The sequence below is a fragment of the Oncorhynchus tshawytscha genome, linkage group LG27 (genome assembly GCF_018296145.1).
Source record: "Oncorhynchus tshawytscha isolate Ot180627B linkage group LG27, Otsh_v2.0, whole genome shotgun sequence".
Lineage (NCBI taxonomy): Eukaryota > Metazoa > Chordata > Actinopteri > Salmoniformes > Salmonidae > Oncorhynchus > Oncorhynchus tshawytscha.
The window spans coordinates 356,107-374,516 of record NC_056455.1 but is presented as its reverse complement, the minus strand read 5'-3'; the positions used below and the strand labels follow the sequence as shown (position 1 = coordinate 374,516).

Here is an 18,410-nt window from a genome sequence, read left to right as displayed (position 1 = left end):
TCCAACAATGTCTTAGACTCTAAAGAAAATACATTTGTTCCTAGGTATTCCCACGCATAATTGAAACACGTGATCTTATACAAATTTAAGCAAGGTTTAAAGTTATTATGTTTTAGACAAACATATCTGTTTGGGTTTTCTGTGTTCAATTTGTAGTCTACAAAGTATTTGTAATTATGTCCCGGCCCCCAACCATCTGTTCCAGAAAAAAATCATCCCGAGGCTGAATCTAGTTGATTATCCCTGGCCTATGCTCAGACTGCTCCCTCTACACACATACTTTAATCAAGAGCTCTATGATTTTAATAATGTAATTGATTATTAGGACATCTCTATCTATTTCAATCAATGATAACGCAGAGGCAGCTTTCCTCTCTCTCAGATCGATGTCCTGTTACCACTATCACATTACTGGACAATACGGAAGTCTTCAATGCAGTACTCGATCGCATGTGGCATGATCACATGTTTTTCTTCGAGGTTTTCATAGACTCTGGTTTTCATAAATGTTTTGAATCTTCTAATTATAATGAAAGTGTTTTGGCGGGGTCACTTAAATCATTCACATTTTCCAAAAATGTCAGATTATAGTAAATTATAGCGTTGAAATGATGAGAATGGATTATTATACAAGATTGAGATATTTTCAGTAAATAATCATTCAAATATGAAATTTGAACACACTGCAAAATACATGTACATTGCCATAAAATTTCGCAACAAGAAGAACAAACATCCATCTAATGCAACAATATATTATTACTAAGATTTACCTTCCAAAGTGAAATCCACACGTTATGGAATAGAACAGAATAGAATTTGTGGACAAGTGTCTACACATTGTCAGCAAGCTTGTGCAAAGCAACAGTTGTGCAATAGGACACGCCCATATTTTTGACCGGGAAAATGCAGCAGGCAGTATGGAGCAGAATGTGAGGAGCCAGTTATGCTCCAGATGAGGTGATCCTAAACAACCAATGGGAGAGCCCCTAGACTACTGGCGGTTAGGTCCTGCCCCCCTAAGGAAGAATACTGATGATAGAGAGCCATGGGGTGAGGATTGGAGGGAATGCAGTGTTTCCACAGCAAGGTGCATGGTTACTGTAGGTCAAATTAGACTAGAGTACTGTATGTGAGGCAGAAGCCATGAAAAGGTTTACTTCTGTTCCACAGTACACTAATGTACAGTAATGTACTTTGTTTTATTTCTTTGCAAGCATATGTAATCATGCACAGCCAAACCTGCACACAAATGTATCAGACAAATTGATACAGTCTAGACTCAACATAACTATATATACAGCATTAAACTATATACTGTAAGAAAAAAAACAAAGGGATAAAGTTGGAGCAGATTACACTGCTATAGCGTTTTATTGGTGTTCAACACATGCATGAGTCAAACAATAGAGTCAAACAAGTGAGCTCCAAAAGTATTGGGACAGTGACACATTTGTTGTTTTGGCTCTGTACTCCAGCACTTAGGATTTGAAATGATACAATGACTACAAGGTTAAAGTGCAGACTGACAGCTTTTTAATTGAAGGATATTTCCATCCATATCGGGTGAACTGTTTAACAACTAAACACTTTTTGTACATAGTTCTCACATTTTAGGTGACCAAAAGTATTGGGACAAATTCACTTGTGTATTAAAGTACTAAAAAGTTATGTATTTAGTCCAATATCCATAGCATGCAATGACTACATCAAGCTTTTGACTCCACACATTTTTTTGGGGGATGCATTTGCTGTTTGTTTTGGTTGTGTTTCAGATTATTTTGTGCCCAATATAAATTAATGGTAATTAATGTTGTGTCATTTTGGAGTCACTTTTATTGTAAATAAGAATATAATATGTTTCTAAACACATCTACATTAATGTGGATGCTACCATGATTATGGATATTCCTGAATGAACTGTGAATAAATATGAGTGAGAAAGTTAGAGGCACAAATATCATACCCCCAAGACTCGCTAACCTCTCACCATTATAATAACAGGGAATGTAGCATTATATATCAAGACTCGCTAACCCTCACCATTATAATAATACATTATATATCATACCCCCAAGACTCACCATTATAATAACAGGGAATGTAGCATTATATATCATACCCCCAAGACCTGCTAACCTCTCACCATTATAATAACAGGGAATGTAGCATTATATATCATACCCCCAAGACTTGCTAACCTCTCACCATTATAATAACAGGGAATGTAGCATTATATATCATACCCCCAAGACTCGCTAACCTCTCACCATTATAATAACAGGGAATGTAGCATTATATATCATACCCCCAAGACTCGCTAACCTCTCACCATTATAATAACAGGGAATGTAGCATTATATATCATACCCCCAAGACTCGCTAACCTCTCACCATTATAATAACAGGGAATGTAGCATTATATATCATACCCCCAAGACTCGCTAACCTCTCACCATTATAATAACAGGGAATGTAGCATTATATATCATACCCCCAAGACTTGCTAACCTCTCACCATTATAATAACAGGGAAGGTTCACATGTTTTGGGAGGTATGATATCCACATCTGGCTTCTTCACTTGCGAGATCATCTGAGACCAGACACCTGGGCAGCTGATGAAACGAAGGAGTTTTTCTGTAATAAAGTCCTTTTGTGGGGTAAAAAAATCTAAATTCTGATTGGCTGGTTCTGGCTCCCCAGTGGCTGCACCCCTGCCCACCCATGGCTGCACCCCTGCCCACCCATGGCTGCACCCCTGCCCAGTCATGTGAAAGCCATAGATTAGAGCCTAATGAATGTATTTCAATTGTCAGATTTCCTTACATGAACTAAAACTCAGTAAAATCGTTGAAATTGTTGCATGTTGCATTTATATTTTTGCTCAGTATACTTCAATTGGGGCAGGCAGGTAGAGTAGCTTAGTGGTTAGAGCGTTGGACTAGTAACCGAAAGGTTGCAAGATCGAATCCCCGAGCTGACAACGTGAAAAGTTCTGCCCCTGAAGGCAGTTAAACCCACTGTTCCTAGGCCATTATTGAAAATAAGAATTTGTTCTTAACTGACTTGCCTAGTTAAATAAAGGTTAAAAAAATACACATAAGTGAATTTGTCCCAATACTTTTGGTCCCCTAAAATGGGACGACTATGTACAAAAAGTGCTTCTAATTTCTAAACGGTTTACCCAATATGGATGAAAACACCTTCAAATTAAAGTGTAGAGTACAGAGCCAAAACAACAAAAAGTGTCACTGTCCCAATACTTTTGAAGCTCACTGTAACACAGTAAACAGCAGAAGCAGTAGGCAAACGTACAAACTCCCTTATAAAATACCCTTTATTTTTTACAATATACACATAATTTGTTCTAAGAGCAGGCTTCAAAGTGACCACCTGGCAAGCTAAGTCATACCTGCCTTGATTATACAATATAAAGTATAGAATCAAAGTTCCACTGAGCAAGCTAGATCAATATCAAGCTATATTAAACTATGTATACTGGATGGCACACATAGCAATACTTCTTCCACCTCCAACACATCAGATGTACAGGCTTATAGCAGGGCAACCCTTCTACATGCACACACCATATTTCCATTCATAGAAGAGACGGAAAACCTTTTCAGAATGTGCAATGTCAACACTTCTTTTAAAGTGTCTTTCAGAAGCGAGGTCATTTCTGATGCCTACGATGTTGGTTCATCATGTGCTAGGCTGTCCCATGGTGTGTGTGTGTGTATATATATATATATAAGACAGAGGGGAAGATACAGTAACATGACTGTACTGCTTGTTCAACAAACCATGGAAAAACAAACAAATTCAATAGGGTTATTTTCTTAGTTTACAAACCAATGAGTGGACACTTGCCATAAATAGTGACCGTTAAAGTTGTTGCAAATGAATCCGAATACATTTATACAATCTCTAACATTGAATCAGCATAAATCAGTGTAGGAAAAACTGTTGGAAGTCCATAAACAATCAAAACATGTTTAACACATGAAAAACCTTGATCAGTCTCATAAAGCAGTTCATGACTTCATTCTGCTTTGTAAAATAAAACTATTTCAAATACTGATAGAGCAGAAGAAAATACTAAATAAATTATTCCTACACTTGTCAATATTTCAAAATTCTCAGTTGATTACAGATATGTTAAACGTACCAACTCACTCAACTAGATCTTTTAATAATAACAAAACGGCAGAACAAGGACTGTCAAGTGTTTGTGATTGTATGAAACAGCACATGTACTATCAAGAAAGAGAATAAAGATGATTTCAGTACTCCATGTTCTTGCACATACCAGTAAAGCAGTGTCGTTTCTGAAAACATCAATGTCACCTTCGCTAAATGGTGAGAGCCTGGCTCCTACTCAGGCCATCCCTCTTTTCAGCACAGTCACTGTTTCTGATCAGCTGTGAGGCCATTGAGGTAACTGGCTAGCATCTGAGTGATGTGCCAGCACAGCCAGCGAGAGACAAGAACATGGTAGAGTTCAGGTGAAAATATAACATTGGACTCCCCAATCGGAGACCAAATGTCCCCTTCATAGTGTTCATAAACATCTCTTAAATAGGTTTATTTTATTTTTTACATCAACTAGACAAAACTTCAGTCCATTAATTCAGTTCTTATTCAACACCAGACATAGAATATTCAGTCTGCTCCATATCTGTAGTGAAAACCACATTACAGACTTTAGGTTTTAAAGTTATTGTTCTCATAAGACTGACTAATACATTATCACTTCTGACTGACTCTTACAGCATTATCAGCTACTCTATTCACTATGAATGTGATACAATCATGCTTGGGCTCCACAACAATATCTGGTCTTTGGCTTCCCAACAGCATTGTACCTGTCCCAATATATGGATGAACAGAAAATCATTGTCAGGTAGATACTACTTATTTGTTCGTTAAAATAAAATGTTTTACACCTCAATAAACAACCATAGCAGTGCATTTAATGATTTAATGATTGTTGTCTTACTCTAAAAAACATCAAATGACAATGAATAACCCAAAAATAAATCTCTCCAAACTAATATTCTAGAATTCTACACACTCAAAAACAAAGTAAGACATCCAGCCAGAGGCTATAATGGACAATATAATATACTTGGAATTAAACACATCGTAAAAACAATACAATGATCCAGAATATTCCCCAATCATACATATCATGATATATTTCAATACTACCTGCCCTCGTCTGACCTATAAAAAAGGTTAACATTAACTGTCCCTGGACTTCATTTAGCTCCCTTTGGACGTCCCTTTAAGTCCGAGGAGGGATTGAAGGGTGGATGGATCTGTTAATACATGCAGTAGAGTAGGGGACGACTGGCTAGGGATGGCTTCTTGCTGTCAGAACAGAGCAAAATATGTGTAGTGCTGTAGGCAGGGTACGTCTCATATTACCCTTCAGAGGAAGAACAGCCCCGGGACAGAGTGAGCTGCTGGTTTATAAAGATGGCTGTTGATACTCCACAGTCCTTCTTAAGCTGGAGAAAGTTCCAAACCAACTGTTAGATAGGGACTGTTGATTATGGGAATACATTGCAACCTTGTCCCTAATGAAGCTGGTTTCTTTCAACAACAAAAAAAACACAAAAAAAACACAACAAAAAAATGTACAACACGTGGGGGTTCCCTTCGCAGTGTAATAAATTGCCAGAGAACATGAATATGTGTTACTGGGTAGCAGACGTTTAGCTGATGGTAGACAGCTCCAGAGTGGGAGGATGAGAAAGTGGATGTGTCACAGACAACAGTCTGGGGACTCCAGGCACTGATCAGGTCAGAAGTCAAAAGGTTAAGAGAGGTCTACTAAGCGAGGGGTTTCAAACCTCTCCTCAGGGAACCCCAGGCGTTCCATGCGTTTAGACTATTCCATGACTAGCACACCTGATTCAACATCTTAACTAATCATCAAGCCCTTGACTAGGTGAATCAGTGGGCTAGTTCAGGGCTACAACATTGTGAAATGTCTGGGGGTCCCCGAGGAGAGGTTTGAAAACCACTAAACTAAGTGAACAGGGCATCCTCTGGTCTTTCAGCCTTCTTTTGGGGTGCACCGGTAGTTGCACGGGGATCACCACTAGGGGGTGAGGGGAGGCTGGGCACCGTCTCTGCTGCCTTTGCCCGCTCCTCCAGAAACTTGTCAAACTCTAGAAGGAGGACGAGAGGGATCAGAGGAAGCATATTATACATGCTAGCTACTAGAGGTGAATAAATGTTTCCTACCTTCACTGGTCACCCCCTCTTCGCCCTCCTCTCCTTGCTGTCGAGGAAGGAAAAGCATCATTGTGGAACTATCTTAAGGATAACCTGAATTCTGAATTTAAACTCCTGTAATATACTCTTACATTTTGACCTTTCATTTACCCAAAAGTGCTGATTGAAACACAACCAGACCCAGCATTGACAAGTTTCTGTGCTTAAAACCACCGACAGGATTACACCCACACAACGGCGGATCTCCCATTTCACCAAACCGCAATGCCATTTAGGTTAAAGAACTTCAACAAACACACAGTATTACTACATATTCGTACATCAAATTAAATGTTAAGACAAAACCACCATGCACCAAAGAGGACAGAAATCGTCCTTTGTTCCCTGCCAGGACACACCATTATTTAAGACTACACAGAAAGCTACAATGGATCAGAAACGTGATTGGTCAAAGATGAGGAAATGTGTTGAAAGACAAAGAAAGTGGAATGTGTTAGTTAGATTTCTGAAGAACAAGAGGAGTCCAAAGATGGAAGGATGCAACAGGAAAAAGAGAAAAGAAAACAGGCAGAATAAAATCATAGTCTCACCACGTCAGTACACAGCCACTCCTCTATGTCATCCATGACAGAGGATTGGACAATGGGAATCTACAGGGCACCGTCATGGACAAACAGCACCACAACAAAAATATCCACAGAAAAAAAAAGAAAAACAAACCCAACTTAAATATAAAAATAACTGAAATAACACAAAAAGCAATACTTAAACCTAACATTTAATAAAAACGCAAACAAACCATTCGATAAATGGTATATAGACCTCTGCTACTGATTGATGACATGCATTACCAAACACCATGAAACACTCCAACTAACACACAGCCATGTGAAAGCTTTGCAACACCATGCAGTGACAGTCAATATGAAGAGGCAGCATCTTCCAAGCTGTATGAAAAACTGTGGGATGGGATGGCCATGCACTAGACTTTAATGTTAGAGTTGTTGTTAGGGAGAGGTTGTCTGCTCAAAACAACAAGCAAACTACCACAGGCCAGCTAAAAATATATATCCCATCAAAAACAAATCCTAAATAACAAATCTCTATATGAAATCCTTACTTCTCTGAGTGATTGTAAGCTTGGGATCAATGGTTAGAGCAGAGGCCAACAGTAAACACACACGCGCCAATGGTGGAAAATAATGTATTGCCCGTAGGGCTGACCCAATTTAGTCGACTGGTCGATTGTGTGGTCGATAGGCTGTTGGTCGACGGAGAGACCTGTCTGATTCTCGCCTGTCTCAGTGGCCTAATCCATTGTGGAGGCCGTGGGGATGGTACAGTCCATCACTAAGACATATGTGCTACTGAAATTGTATGTAGTTATATTATGCAAGAACAAAATGGTGCAAGGTTAATAATTATTTTTTATTATTTTATAACAAATGTTTGCCGAATTGTGTGGTTAATTACTATTAACATATAATGCCAAACATCCCCTTTCATTTAACTGTGCATCTGCCATATTTTTTTGCAGACAGCACACGCAAATCTGCCTAAGACTTACCTACTGCTACATACGGTAGCTACTTGAAACTCTTATTAGGTCTAATTAAAGGCAAAATGTCAAAAAAGTCTGCAGTATGGCAACATTTCATTGTAGTAAAGGATGACACCAAAAAAGTGGAATGCGAACTCTGCCAACAGCGGTTTGCTTACCATAGTTCGACAACAAATATGACATACCACTTGAAAACAGTAAGTTAACCTCCTTTGTTTTTCTAGTTGCATGCTAAAACATTGACAGGTTTTATATGATTGAAAAATTAACATTACCAGATTTAATAGGCCTATTACAATGTAATAAAATAGTATTAGCATACAGAATTTAAAATGTACTTTGTGTATTTATAGGCGCATCCCCAGTACAGCGCCTCCACTGCTAGCTCAGGTTTAACCACCTTGGACCAAAAGCCCCACATCTCAGAAAAAATAAAATGAGAGATAACCGATGGTATCGTGGACTTCATTTCCCTGGACATGAGGCCCGTTAACCTGATAGAAGGCGTGGGATTTAAGAAGATGATGAAAATCTTGGAGCCTGGTTACACCGTTCCCAAGAGAGAGACTGTTATGCATGCTCTGACTGCCAAATATCATAACACAAAATATAAGGTTTTGGAGTCTATCCAAAACAGCCAGGCAGTAAGTTTTACAACCGACATGTGGACCTCCCTGAGAATGGAGTCTTACATGACCATCTCTGCCCATTTCATTACCAAGGCCTGGAGACTGCAGTGTCTTGTGCTGGAGACAAAACGAATGGAGGAGAATCCCACCACAGCCAACATTGCAGAGAGACTAGGAGAAGTTGCAGACGCATATGAAATCCCAGGATGTAAAAGGGTTGCTTTGGTACATGACAACGCTGCAAACATGGTTTTGTGTGCGGATATACTGAGGCAGGAAGCGGAATGGGCAGACGTTAAAGGAGTCAGATGTACCGGGCACACCTTACAGCTGTGCATCAATGCCGCTCTCGAACAAGACCCCGTCTGTCGCACTGCGGCTGCAGCCAGACACCTCACGGCTCATTTTAAGAAGGGAGCCAGAAAGGGACTGAAGCAGAAACAAAAGGTGGCTGAACACCTCCTGACCCAAGATGTTTCCACGCTGTGGAACTCTTCTCGGACAAAGCTAAAGTGTCTGCTAGAACATAGATGGCCCATATCCGACGTGCTCTCCGGCCCCAACTACACAGAGAAAAGGGAACACAGCCTTGATCTCACCACAGCGCAATGGAACATGGCAGAAGACATTTGGAATGTGCTGAAGCCTATGGTCACCCTAACGGAGCTGCTGTCTGAGGAGGACAACAGCTTTATCTGCAACCTTACCCATGCTGGCTCATCTCAAACGCCGCCACTTAGCCGTGGGGGAGGACGACAGCCCTACCACTAAGAGTCTCAAAACAAAGCTGGTGCAGGAAATTGACAGAAGATGGCAGCTCAATGACCAAATATTTGATAGTAGTCTTTACATCCAAGCAGCAGTCATAGACCCCCGCTTCAAGCTGCTTTCCTTCCTTGACGATGCAAAACGGGATGAAGCCAATGTCAACCTGTCCCAGCTGGCCGACAGTTTGAGCGCGTCACAGCTAGAGGAGCCAGGGCCCCATGAGAGAGAACGAGACAACTCTACATCCACGGAGGAAGAAGAGGAACCTGCACAAAAGAAAAGGAAAACGGACAAGGAGCGAGAGATGGAGATGCTCATGTGTGGAGATGAGGAAGAGAAAGAGGATCAACGGGATAGCAAAGAAGATATTAAGGATTATCTCCAAGATTGACTTTCGTTCTACGGTGGACCACTAGCTTGGTGGGGAAAAAATGAGGACAGGTATCCGAAGCTGGCCAGAGCAGTGAAATACCTCTTCTCCATCCCGGCGACCTCTACTCCATCAGAGCAGATCTTTTCCAAGGCAGGGCTTATATTCAATAAAACCAGGAGCTGCCTTCTGTCAGAAAATGTTGACAAGCTGGTGTTCCTGTCTCATACAGTGCCTTGTGAAAGTATTGGGCCCCCTAGAACTTTGCGACCTTTTGCCACATTTCAGGCTTCAAACAAAAGATATAAAACTGTATTTTTTTGTGAAGAATCAACAACAAGTGGGACACAATCATGAAGTGGAACGACATTTATTGGATATTTCAAACTTTTTTAACAAATCAAAAACTGAAAAATTGGGCGTGCAAAATTATTCAGCCCCCTTAAGTTAATACTTTGTAGCGCCACCTTTTGCTGCGATTACAGCTGTAAGTCACTTGGGGTATGTCTCTATCAGTTTTGCACATCGAGAGACTGAATTTTTTTCCCATTCCTCCTTGCAAAACTGCTCAACCTCAGTGAGGTTGGATGGAAAGCATTTGTGAACAGCAGTTTTCAGTTCTTTCCACAGATTCTCGATTGGATTCAGGTCTGGACTTTGACTTTAAACTACACTTTTTATGGATATCTTTAAGAAATGGCTTTCTTCTTGCCACTCTTCCATAAAGGCCAGATTTGTGCAATATACGACTGATTGTTGTCCTATGGACAGTCTCCCACCTCAGCTGTAGATCTCTGCAGTTCATCCAGAGTGATCATGGGCCTCTTGGCTGCATCTCTGATCAGTCTTCTCCTTGTATGAGCTGAAAGTTTAGAGGGACGGCCAGGTCTTGGTAGATTTGCAGTGGTCTGATACTCCTTCCATTTCAATATTTACAATACAATACAATACAGTGCTCCTTGGGATGTTTAAAGCTTGGGAAATCTTTTTGTATCCAAATCCGGCTTTAAACTTCTTCACAACAGTATCTCGGACCTGCCTGGTGTGTTCCTTGTTCTTCATGATGCTCTCTTCGCTTTTAACGGACCTCTGAGACTATCACAGTGCAGGTGCATTTATACGGAGACTTGATTACACACAGGTGGATTGTATTTATCATCATTAGTCATTTAGGTCAACATTGGATCATTCAGAGATCCTCACTGAACTTCTGGAGAGAGTTTGCTGCACTGAAAGTAAAGGGGCTGAATAATTTTGCACGCCCAATTTTTCAGTTTTTGATTTGTTAAAAAAGTTTGAAATATCCAATAAATGTCGTTCCACTTCATGATTGTGTCCCACTTGTTGTTGATTCTTCACAAAAAATACAGTTTTATATCTTTATGTTTGAAGCCTGAAATGTGACAAAAGTTCGCAAAGTTCAAGGGGGCCGAATACTTTCGCAAGGCACTGTAACTTGAAAAGATTGGGGAAGTAGGTTAATAAGTGGCAGCCCAGGTCTATGTGAGGAAGTTAAGTAAGCCAGTCAGATACAGCTGACAAGAGAGACGACTAAGCTATTATGCAGGCGGATTAACGTTTGGAATTGTGCAATAGTCTATGCTTAATAGTCTATGCTTTTTGTAAGAATTCTAGGCCTAAATATGCCATTTTATGTTCAGCATTAGAGCTCATAAGCTGCTGTTGAAGGTGACTTAAATAGCCTACTGTTGTGATGGGCCACAACTTGTTCTTCGTTTATTTTATTAGTTACTAAACATAATATATTTACTGTAATACTGTTCAATTACAGTGTCCTCAGAAAGTATTCAGACCCCTTGACTTTTTCCACAGTGTGTTACAGACTGAATTTAAAATTGATTAAATTGAGATTTGTCGTCACTGGCATACACAAAATACCCCATAATGACAAATGGAATTATGTTATTCAAAATTTCTAACAAATTAATTGAAAATGAAATGCTGAAATGCCTTGAATCAATAAGTAGTCAACCCCTTTTTTATGGCAAGCCTAAATATAGTTAATTTTATTCAAACACATAGGGTGTGTATATATGGAAAAATACACGTTTTAAGAACAGAAGACTCAGTCGACCAAGATTATTTTTTGTTGGGGACAGCCCTACCCGACAGTAACAGCGCACCGCATGGAAAAGTTAGTGATCATTAGTGATGTTAGCGCACTTCTAAAGGTTGACCAGCCACAATACTCACTCCTCCTGCAGGCTGCTGCCTGACTTCCAGAGTAGGAGGCAGCTCAATCCCACCTACAGCATTAAGGTCCTCTATAGGAGCTCTGCCAGGATAGAGGTAATGACCAGGAGGACAGCAAGTTATAAAACATTCAGATTTAAAATGTATGGTGCAGAACAGACACTGTCAGTCATGTAGAAAAGCTAATTGTGTATGCTCTATTCATTACAAGCCTAGGAGGTAGGGGTTGTCTCTGAACAGGAGAACATGTATGATGTGTTCTTACGTGACGAGTGTCTCGGTGGTCAGTGGCAGAGTTCCGGTCCTGGTCTGGGCAAACATGTCAAAGTCGTCCTGAGGCTTACAGCTGGGCAGAGAGCTCAGAGTGCTGGTCACACTGGCACCCACGTCTGAGAAACAACAAAAAGACAGCCGCCATATTGTTCCAACAAAATTAAAATTAAATATATAAATATTTATGTTTTTAAGAACTTGTCACATTGCTAAATTACCTGGCAAACAGTTTAAAGAGAACAAAATGCTTCAGCACTGTTAAAGTAGATTTTATTTTTACTAAATAGACTTCGGTGTACAGTAACAGTCTGGGGGACATACCGAGGACGGCCAGCCGAGAAGCGAGGGAGGCAGGTGAGGAAGGACGTTCGGCGGGGGCAGTGAAGGACGGAGGCGTGGCGGTGGAAGTGACCATGTTGCTGACGACAGCAGGAGATCCAGGGCCCAGGTCTATAAGGTTGTCCTCTGTAGCCTCACTGAGGACCTGGGATCCAGGGATGACAGAGGGGGAAAGAGAGAAAGAGTCCCATTGAAGACAATGTAAGGCCACTCTTCTAGGAGCTATTCCAAAACAAAATGCTAATTCCAGTTTCCATTACCATCACTACAATAAAGTGACAAATGAGTCCTGAAGTAAGGGGACAGGGATTACAGAAAGGGCTCTGACATTTGGCTTCAGTTTTGTTCATCAATTTGACTAACATCAACATGATTACCTTGAACAGAAAGGTACAGGCAAATAAAGCACGTGAGAGGTCAGGGAATATCATAGGTTAGCTGGAGAAAAACATGAATCTGCCCATGAATGAGGAACAGTTGTTGTTTGTGGGACTTTTTCTGAAGGGAGGGGTAGGTACTCAGCCAGAATGAGTTAGTGAGAGAATTGCAATAATACAATTTGTTTGTGGCGAAGAATGAGCTGTTTGGTGTGTCTGTGATATTATCATTTATTTATGAGCAGTGACCACAGTAACCATGCAATGACCTTTGCACTGGGTGGATGTTTTTTCTTTTGGCTGCGAAAGAGAATAATCCTTCCTCTTGAGAATGATGGGTGGTGGTGGGGAAGGGGTTGGTGCATCTTTAGACACGGGTAGATGTTACCCCTTAGGCACAGATCTAGAATCAGTTTACCCTCCCTGAATCCCAACTTTAACCATACGGGGAGGAAACCCACCAGGCCGTAGATCAGTGTCTAGTGGCAACTACTCCCATCTTTAGACTGTTTCTGTGTCAGTTACTGAGGGGAGTGGGTGGTTAAAGCGTGCCACATGGAGAAAACGGGATGTACAGTCCATATAGTTCAGCCATGTGTTAACAGTGGCCACCTTGGGTCAAAATACGTGACATATTACTTATTGGGGCGACTTTCATACTTGCCTGCCTCAGCTAGACATAGAGACAAACAGAAAGGAGAAAGACCATGAAAATCATTAACATGCCTGGGCAACACGCCACGGTCAGTGTGGACATGATATTAATGGTACGATGCGGACATCGGCAGACGATCTAACATGCCTACATCTCCAGACAGAACAGTTGTATTTTAGACAGACTCGACAATGTTACAGAATGAGGAAATGTGAGAAACAGGCAAGCTATGGAAGACAAAGTACAGAAACTTTACCACAGAAATATGCGACAACCATGTACAAATAAGCAAGGGACGTCATTGTGTGTGTGTGGCGGGGGGGGTTACGTTCTATGGCTGTCACTGCTAACTCACCCCATTATTGATACCCTGAGATGCTCTGCCTGACCGGTACCTCTCGTACCTGAGAGAGAAGCCAAATAACAAGTAGTCCATACCTGCTCACAACAGCTATTACATGAAGTCATGCATGCCTCTCAGAGGAGAAAGGTGTTGAGACAGAAATGTTAGCCATCTCTTAGTGGTGGGTGGGTGTGTGTAAGCTAGCCTACCTGTCGTAGCGTAAGAAGATGTTGTTGAGGTCGTCGTTGACGTGCAGTAGTTCCTCTGTGACCTCCTCGTCAGACACACAGGAGATGAGCTCCACTATCCTCTGCTGCATGGCCCGGCACGTCCGGTTCAGCTCCTACAAAAAGCACAGGAGGGTTAGCCGTCAAAAGATGTAGTGCTGCCCAGGCTGAAATTACTTGTTGATATTACAGATACTTTCACCAGTACACCAGAAACAATGAAGTGGCCTCCGTAAAATAAAGCCTAGGAGTTTTCGCTTGTCATGTCACATGCCCAAGAAACCCAGCACTATTTACACGCTATAAGAATACCAGAGAGAAAGGAGTATGACCTGCAGGAGATTGTGGTCCGAGGGGTCCTCCTGTCCAGGAACCATCTCTGTCAGCATCTCTGACATCACCTTTGTGTTGCCACGCACAATGTCCAGCTCCCTTCGCAGCCGGCAGATCTGAACAGGGAATACCATGTCAACTCCTCTCAGATCCATCTCCATGCACCTTAGAATGCAAGCTATCCAGAAGATTTTAAAGCCTTCTTACAAATCTGAGAAGGGATCAGATTGTGCAACTGTAATGGAAATTCTCTCTCGCCTACCTGTTCAGGTGAAGGGTTGATAGACCCAGAGGCGCCAAGGTTGGGGACCTGCGGGGCGGAGTAGGTGGGAGGAACAGACGATGCAAACGATGGGGCGGAGACAGCATGGGGAGGAGGCTGCTGTTGGGGTTGGGGGATAGGCTGGGCCAGGGGAGGGGCGGTGGCTTGGTTCTCCTCTGGGCCAGTCAACAGCTTGAAATGAAGAAAAAAAAAGAGAAAAAAAAAAAAGACTCAAACCCCAAAAAACTCAGATAAACTTGTTGAAAAATGGCAGAACAGCAGATGTATTTTCATACTCAATTTAGAGTAAGGAAATGCATGCAAATGGATGTGGCAGTTGTACCCGCTGAGGTGTGTGGATGGGAGACAGGACATCCAGGTCTGACATTGGGAAATCTATACCCTTTCTCTTCAGCTCCTCATAGATCTGGACCACACCTGTCAGGTCTGGACTACTCCTGAACGCATCAGCCCACGCCTGGGAGACAGGAGGGAGGGAGAAAGCAGATGAGAAAGACAAGTGTTATATACACTGTATAATCTTCTCATGTTTCTCAGTGCTGTATTCATTAGGTGGTCAAAGTATTAAGGTCAGAGGTGTCCCAAAATGATTTTAGGCTAGCACAGAAGCTATTGCTTGCCGAGCAAGGAAGCATCTTTGGTGTATCATCATTACACATACATATTTGTGAGAAAACTGTGCTGTGTTTGCAATATAAAACACTTGCACGAGGTGAGAAACCATTCAGTTCATTGCGGTCAGGTCTCTGTTTTGTGTTACAGTACTTGTACAAGATGATATGAACAGAGTCTGAGCCAAAAACCGTATGGTTCCTCATTGCTGTCAGGTCTGTGTGCTCTAGCAGATATCAACAGCCACCATGTCAGCGGGAAACTAGAAGCCACCTGAGGTAATCGGCCAGGGTTACCCAAGATCCCCATGGTAAACAGAGAACCAGTGGCCTGGCTGCACACCAGCAAGACCCTGCCTGGTTAACACTGCAGCTACATGTAACCAAACACCCTCCTCCACTGCCTCAGTATGTAGCCTATGCCGTACAGTACATTCTCAAAGCACTTGCCATACAGTATACTTCCTCAAATGACTCCCATTTTCTCAAGGACAAACTATCATCATCTCCTCAGACAATTCTGTCAGAATACTCAATGAAAGCTGGTTCTATTACTCAATATTACTCAAGTCGTCAAATATAAAGGAAAACATGTCATGCATACACATTCACACAAGTGTGTGTGATCCTTTACCTGGATCAGTGAGAGCACTTTGTCTTGTACGATAGTGGGAGGGTTGTTTTTGGGAGAGATGATTTTCACAAGCACGCCGTCTATGAAGTCCCTGCTGGTGATGAGGGCATGAAAACGATGCCCACAGTTCTTCACACATGTCTCCAGGACGGTCAGTGCCAGCATCACCTCCCTGTAGTTCTTGTTCCCGTTCAGCCTCTTCTTCATGGCCCTGATGGCATCCTTGGGCCTGCAGCAACAACACACAGAGCAGAGCACAGGGTCAGAGAGGGAGGAGACAGACACATGATGTACATGATACACAAAACATATAGTCTACTGTGTAGTAACAATGTAGTAACAGCACCACCAAGCATCATTTCTCCACGTTGACTGAAATGTTAGTAACACTTTACTTAAACTCTTTAACACTCAATGTTTTACTTACATGGTCTAACAGAGGGCTCTAGTTTAGGTTACACTATAATGCAGATAACAAAAAAATCGTACTGTGATAGGTAGGTGTGGCCTTCCCTTGAATTCTTAATATAGGGCTTTATCAAATCTCATACTTTGAGATAAACTGGGAGTAGGGGCAAGTCAACATACCCTAACTTCCCACCCATTTATCAAACAGAAGCAGGCAATGGCTTTCAACACTTTCACAAACAAGGTTAATGGACCAGATTGCCACCCAAGCCTTAGATAGTAGAAGAGCACTTGGAGCAAATCCATCCTCAAGTCCATTACTGCTTCTGATAAGACAAGTATTTGATAAGCGGCAAACAAAGCCAGAGATCTTCAACAAGAAAGCGTGGTCATATTCACATGTAGGTCACTAGGGACAAATGGAGTCAAACTTCACATAGCTCCAGAAGAGGTGTAAAATGTGTTTTTGACTTCATATTATTCATTGGCATAGTTGAAAGCTATTTTCTACTTACCCATCCTCAGTTTCATTTATGATGTCACATATTTCCATATTGAGGGTCCAGTCCTCACTCTGAAGGGAGCCATCAGTGGCTCTCTCTAAAGAAGAGAGAACATTACATTTCCTCTTGTCAGAGCAGTAGAAAAATATTGTAATTTGAAAACAATATATTTTTCATGACTTTAATGATCACATACTAACTTGTCAGCTAGCTAATTGTCTCACAACCACTGTCAACTCTATACTGTGGAACAGACAGGTAGTGCTAACTAGCTAGTTGCCCACACTCGTACTGGAGAGGGCTGGTTATTGCGGCTTAGGACAGCTGCGCCCAGGTCAGTGATCCAGTTGTATCAGTTGTCAAATGTATGGCAAACGACAGACATGGTTCAATCGAATAGTTAGCTAGCCAGCTACAATCATTCGCTAGTAAGCCAGTTAGCGCAACCAGATACAGTACAGACCGTAACCTAGCTAGCTTGGTTGCTAACTAGCTAGTTTAGTAGTGGGAATGAATACAAGTTAGTTGACGTTAGCTATAGCAGGCTAGGGATACAACATACTGTTCCAGATCCCCACCACGAACTAGCAAGATTACCAACAACTATTGTTTATGCGTATATACACATAGCTAGTTAACATCTTTATAGCCAACCAGCCTGCAAATAACCAAAATAATAGCAAGTCAGCCAGGCATATAGCTTCGCTAATAAGTGGATCGATAGCCAAAGAGCTTAAAAGACGATAGCAAGTAAGAATCAAATGTCAATGCGATTCAAGAACGTGAAACACGATTATCTGACGTTTCCTTTCAATCACAGTTTATTTTATAAAGACTTACCAATGCAATGTCCCACAGGAGTGCTGTATGGATTTCCCAACAGGAACTCCATCTTGATCGACAACAAACAATTTGTACGAAGTCACCAGTTCATGGGAAAGGCACAAGTAAGCCCCGCCCGCATGTCAATCTGATTGAGCAACATTAACATCTATCTTTACATTATTATTGTAAATAAATGACAACCAATAAAACCTACTCATTTTGGTTTTAGTTTTTTTAAACTTAATAGGATTTTACAATCTGTGCAGTGGACACAATCCAATGTAAACCCTTGAGAAAGTATGTTTTTACATAGCAACCTTCTCACGTCAACAAGACAATAATTAAATTAATTTACAATAGGATTTCAAAATGTTTTCTAACAAAAAAATACAAAAAGTGCTTCCATGTCATTTTTATTCTAATGCATTTATGGTTTGATGCAAAGTTGTTAGACAAAAAAGCTGGTGATATATGTCCCTGCTGTGCATGTAACAAACCTAATTGAGTCAGTTTGACCCATTGATAGATTTGTTCAATTTCTACTGAAGCAAAAGAGTAAACTTTGTACAAGCTAGTCACCACATTATAAATACAGTGGGAGTGGGTGAGACGTCTGGGCAGAAACAGACAGAGGGTAACACTTACCGTTTCCATAAAAACATCCGACGTTCCAAAAAGTCACTGATGACTGAGGTACCTAGCTAGGTTTTCATCCAATTGGGAACAGATTTTCATACGAATATTCAAAAATCTGCATAAGAACAAAATACGCATTTTCCCACCCAGAGATATGGTTCCATCAATGACGT

At 41.3% G+C, this 18,410-nt stretch overlaps 1 protein-coding gene across 3 annotated transcripts; it reads right to left on the bottom strand.

Moving 5' to 3' along the window:
* Positions 1–4,572: 4,572 nt before the first annotated feature.
* Positions 4,573–18,385, bottom strand: LOC112258991 (TOM1-like protein 2). Of its 3 annotated transcripts, none has more exons than XM_042307166.1 (15): positions 18,247–18,385; positions 17,617–17,746; positions 16,789–16,873; positions 15,866–16,094; positions 14,943–15,077; positions 14,600–14,791; positions 14,337–14,453; positions 13,987–14,120; positions 13,790–13,838; positions 12,385–12,547; positions 12,056–12,179; positions 11,791–11,872; positions 6,839–6,898; positions 6,258–6,294; positions 4,573–6,181 (listed from the first exon to the last, which is right to left on the bottom strand). In XM_042307166.1, exons 2-15 carry the CDS (start codon positions 17,666–17,668, stop codon positions 6,039–6,041), a joined length of 1,602 nt encoding a protein of 533 aa, XP_042163100.1. In that variant the 5' UTR covers positions 17,669–17,746; positions 18,247–18,385; the 3' UTR covers positions 4,573–6,038. The 3 variants fall into 3 exon arrangements, with proteins under 3 accessions (XP_042163100.1, XP_024289450.1, XP_024289459.1); XM_024433682.2 differs by having other exon boundaries at positions 17,617–17,668; positions 18,247–18,382; XM_024433691.2 differs by lacking the exon at positions 6,839–6,898 and having other exon boundaries at positions 17,617–17,668; positions 18,247–18,382.
* Between the last annotated feature and the right edge of the window lie 25 nt (positions 18,386–18,410).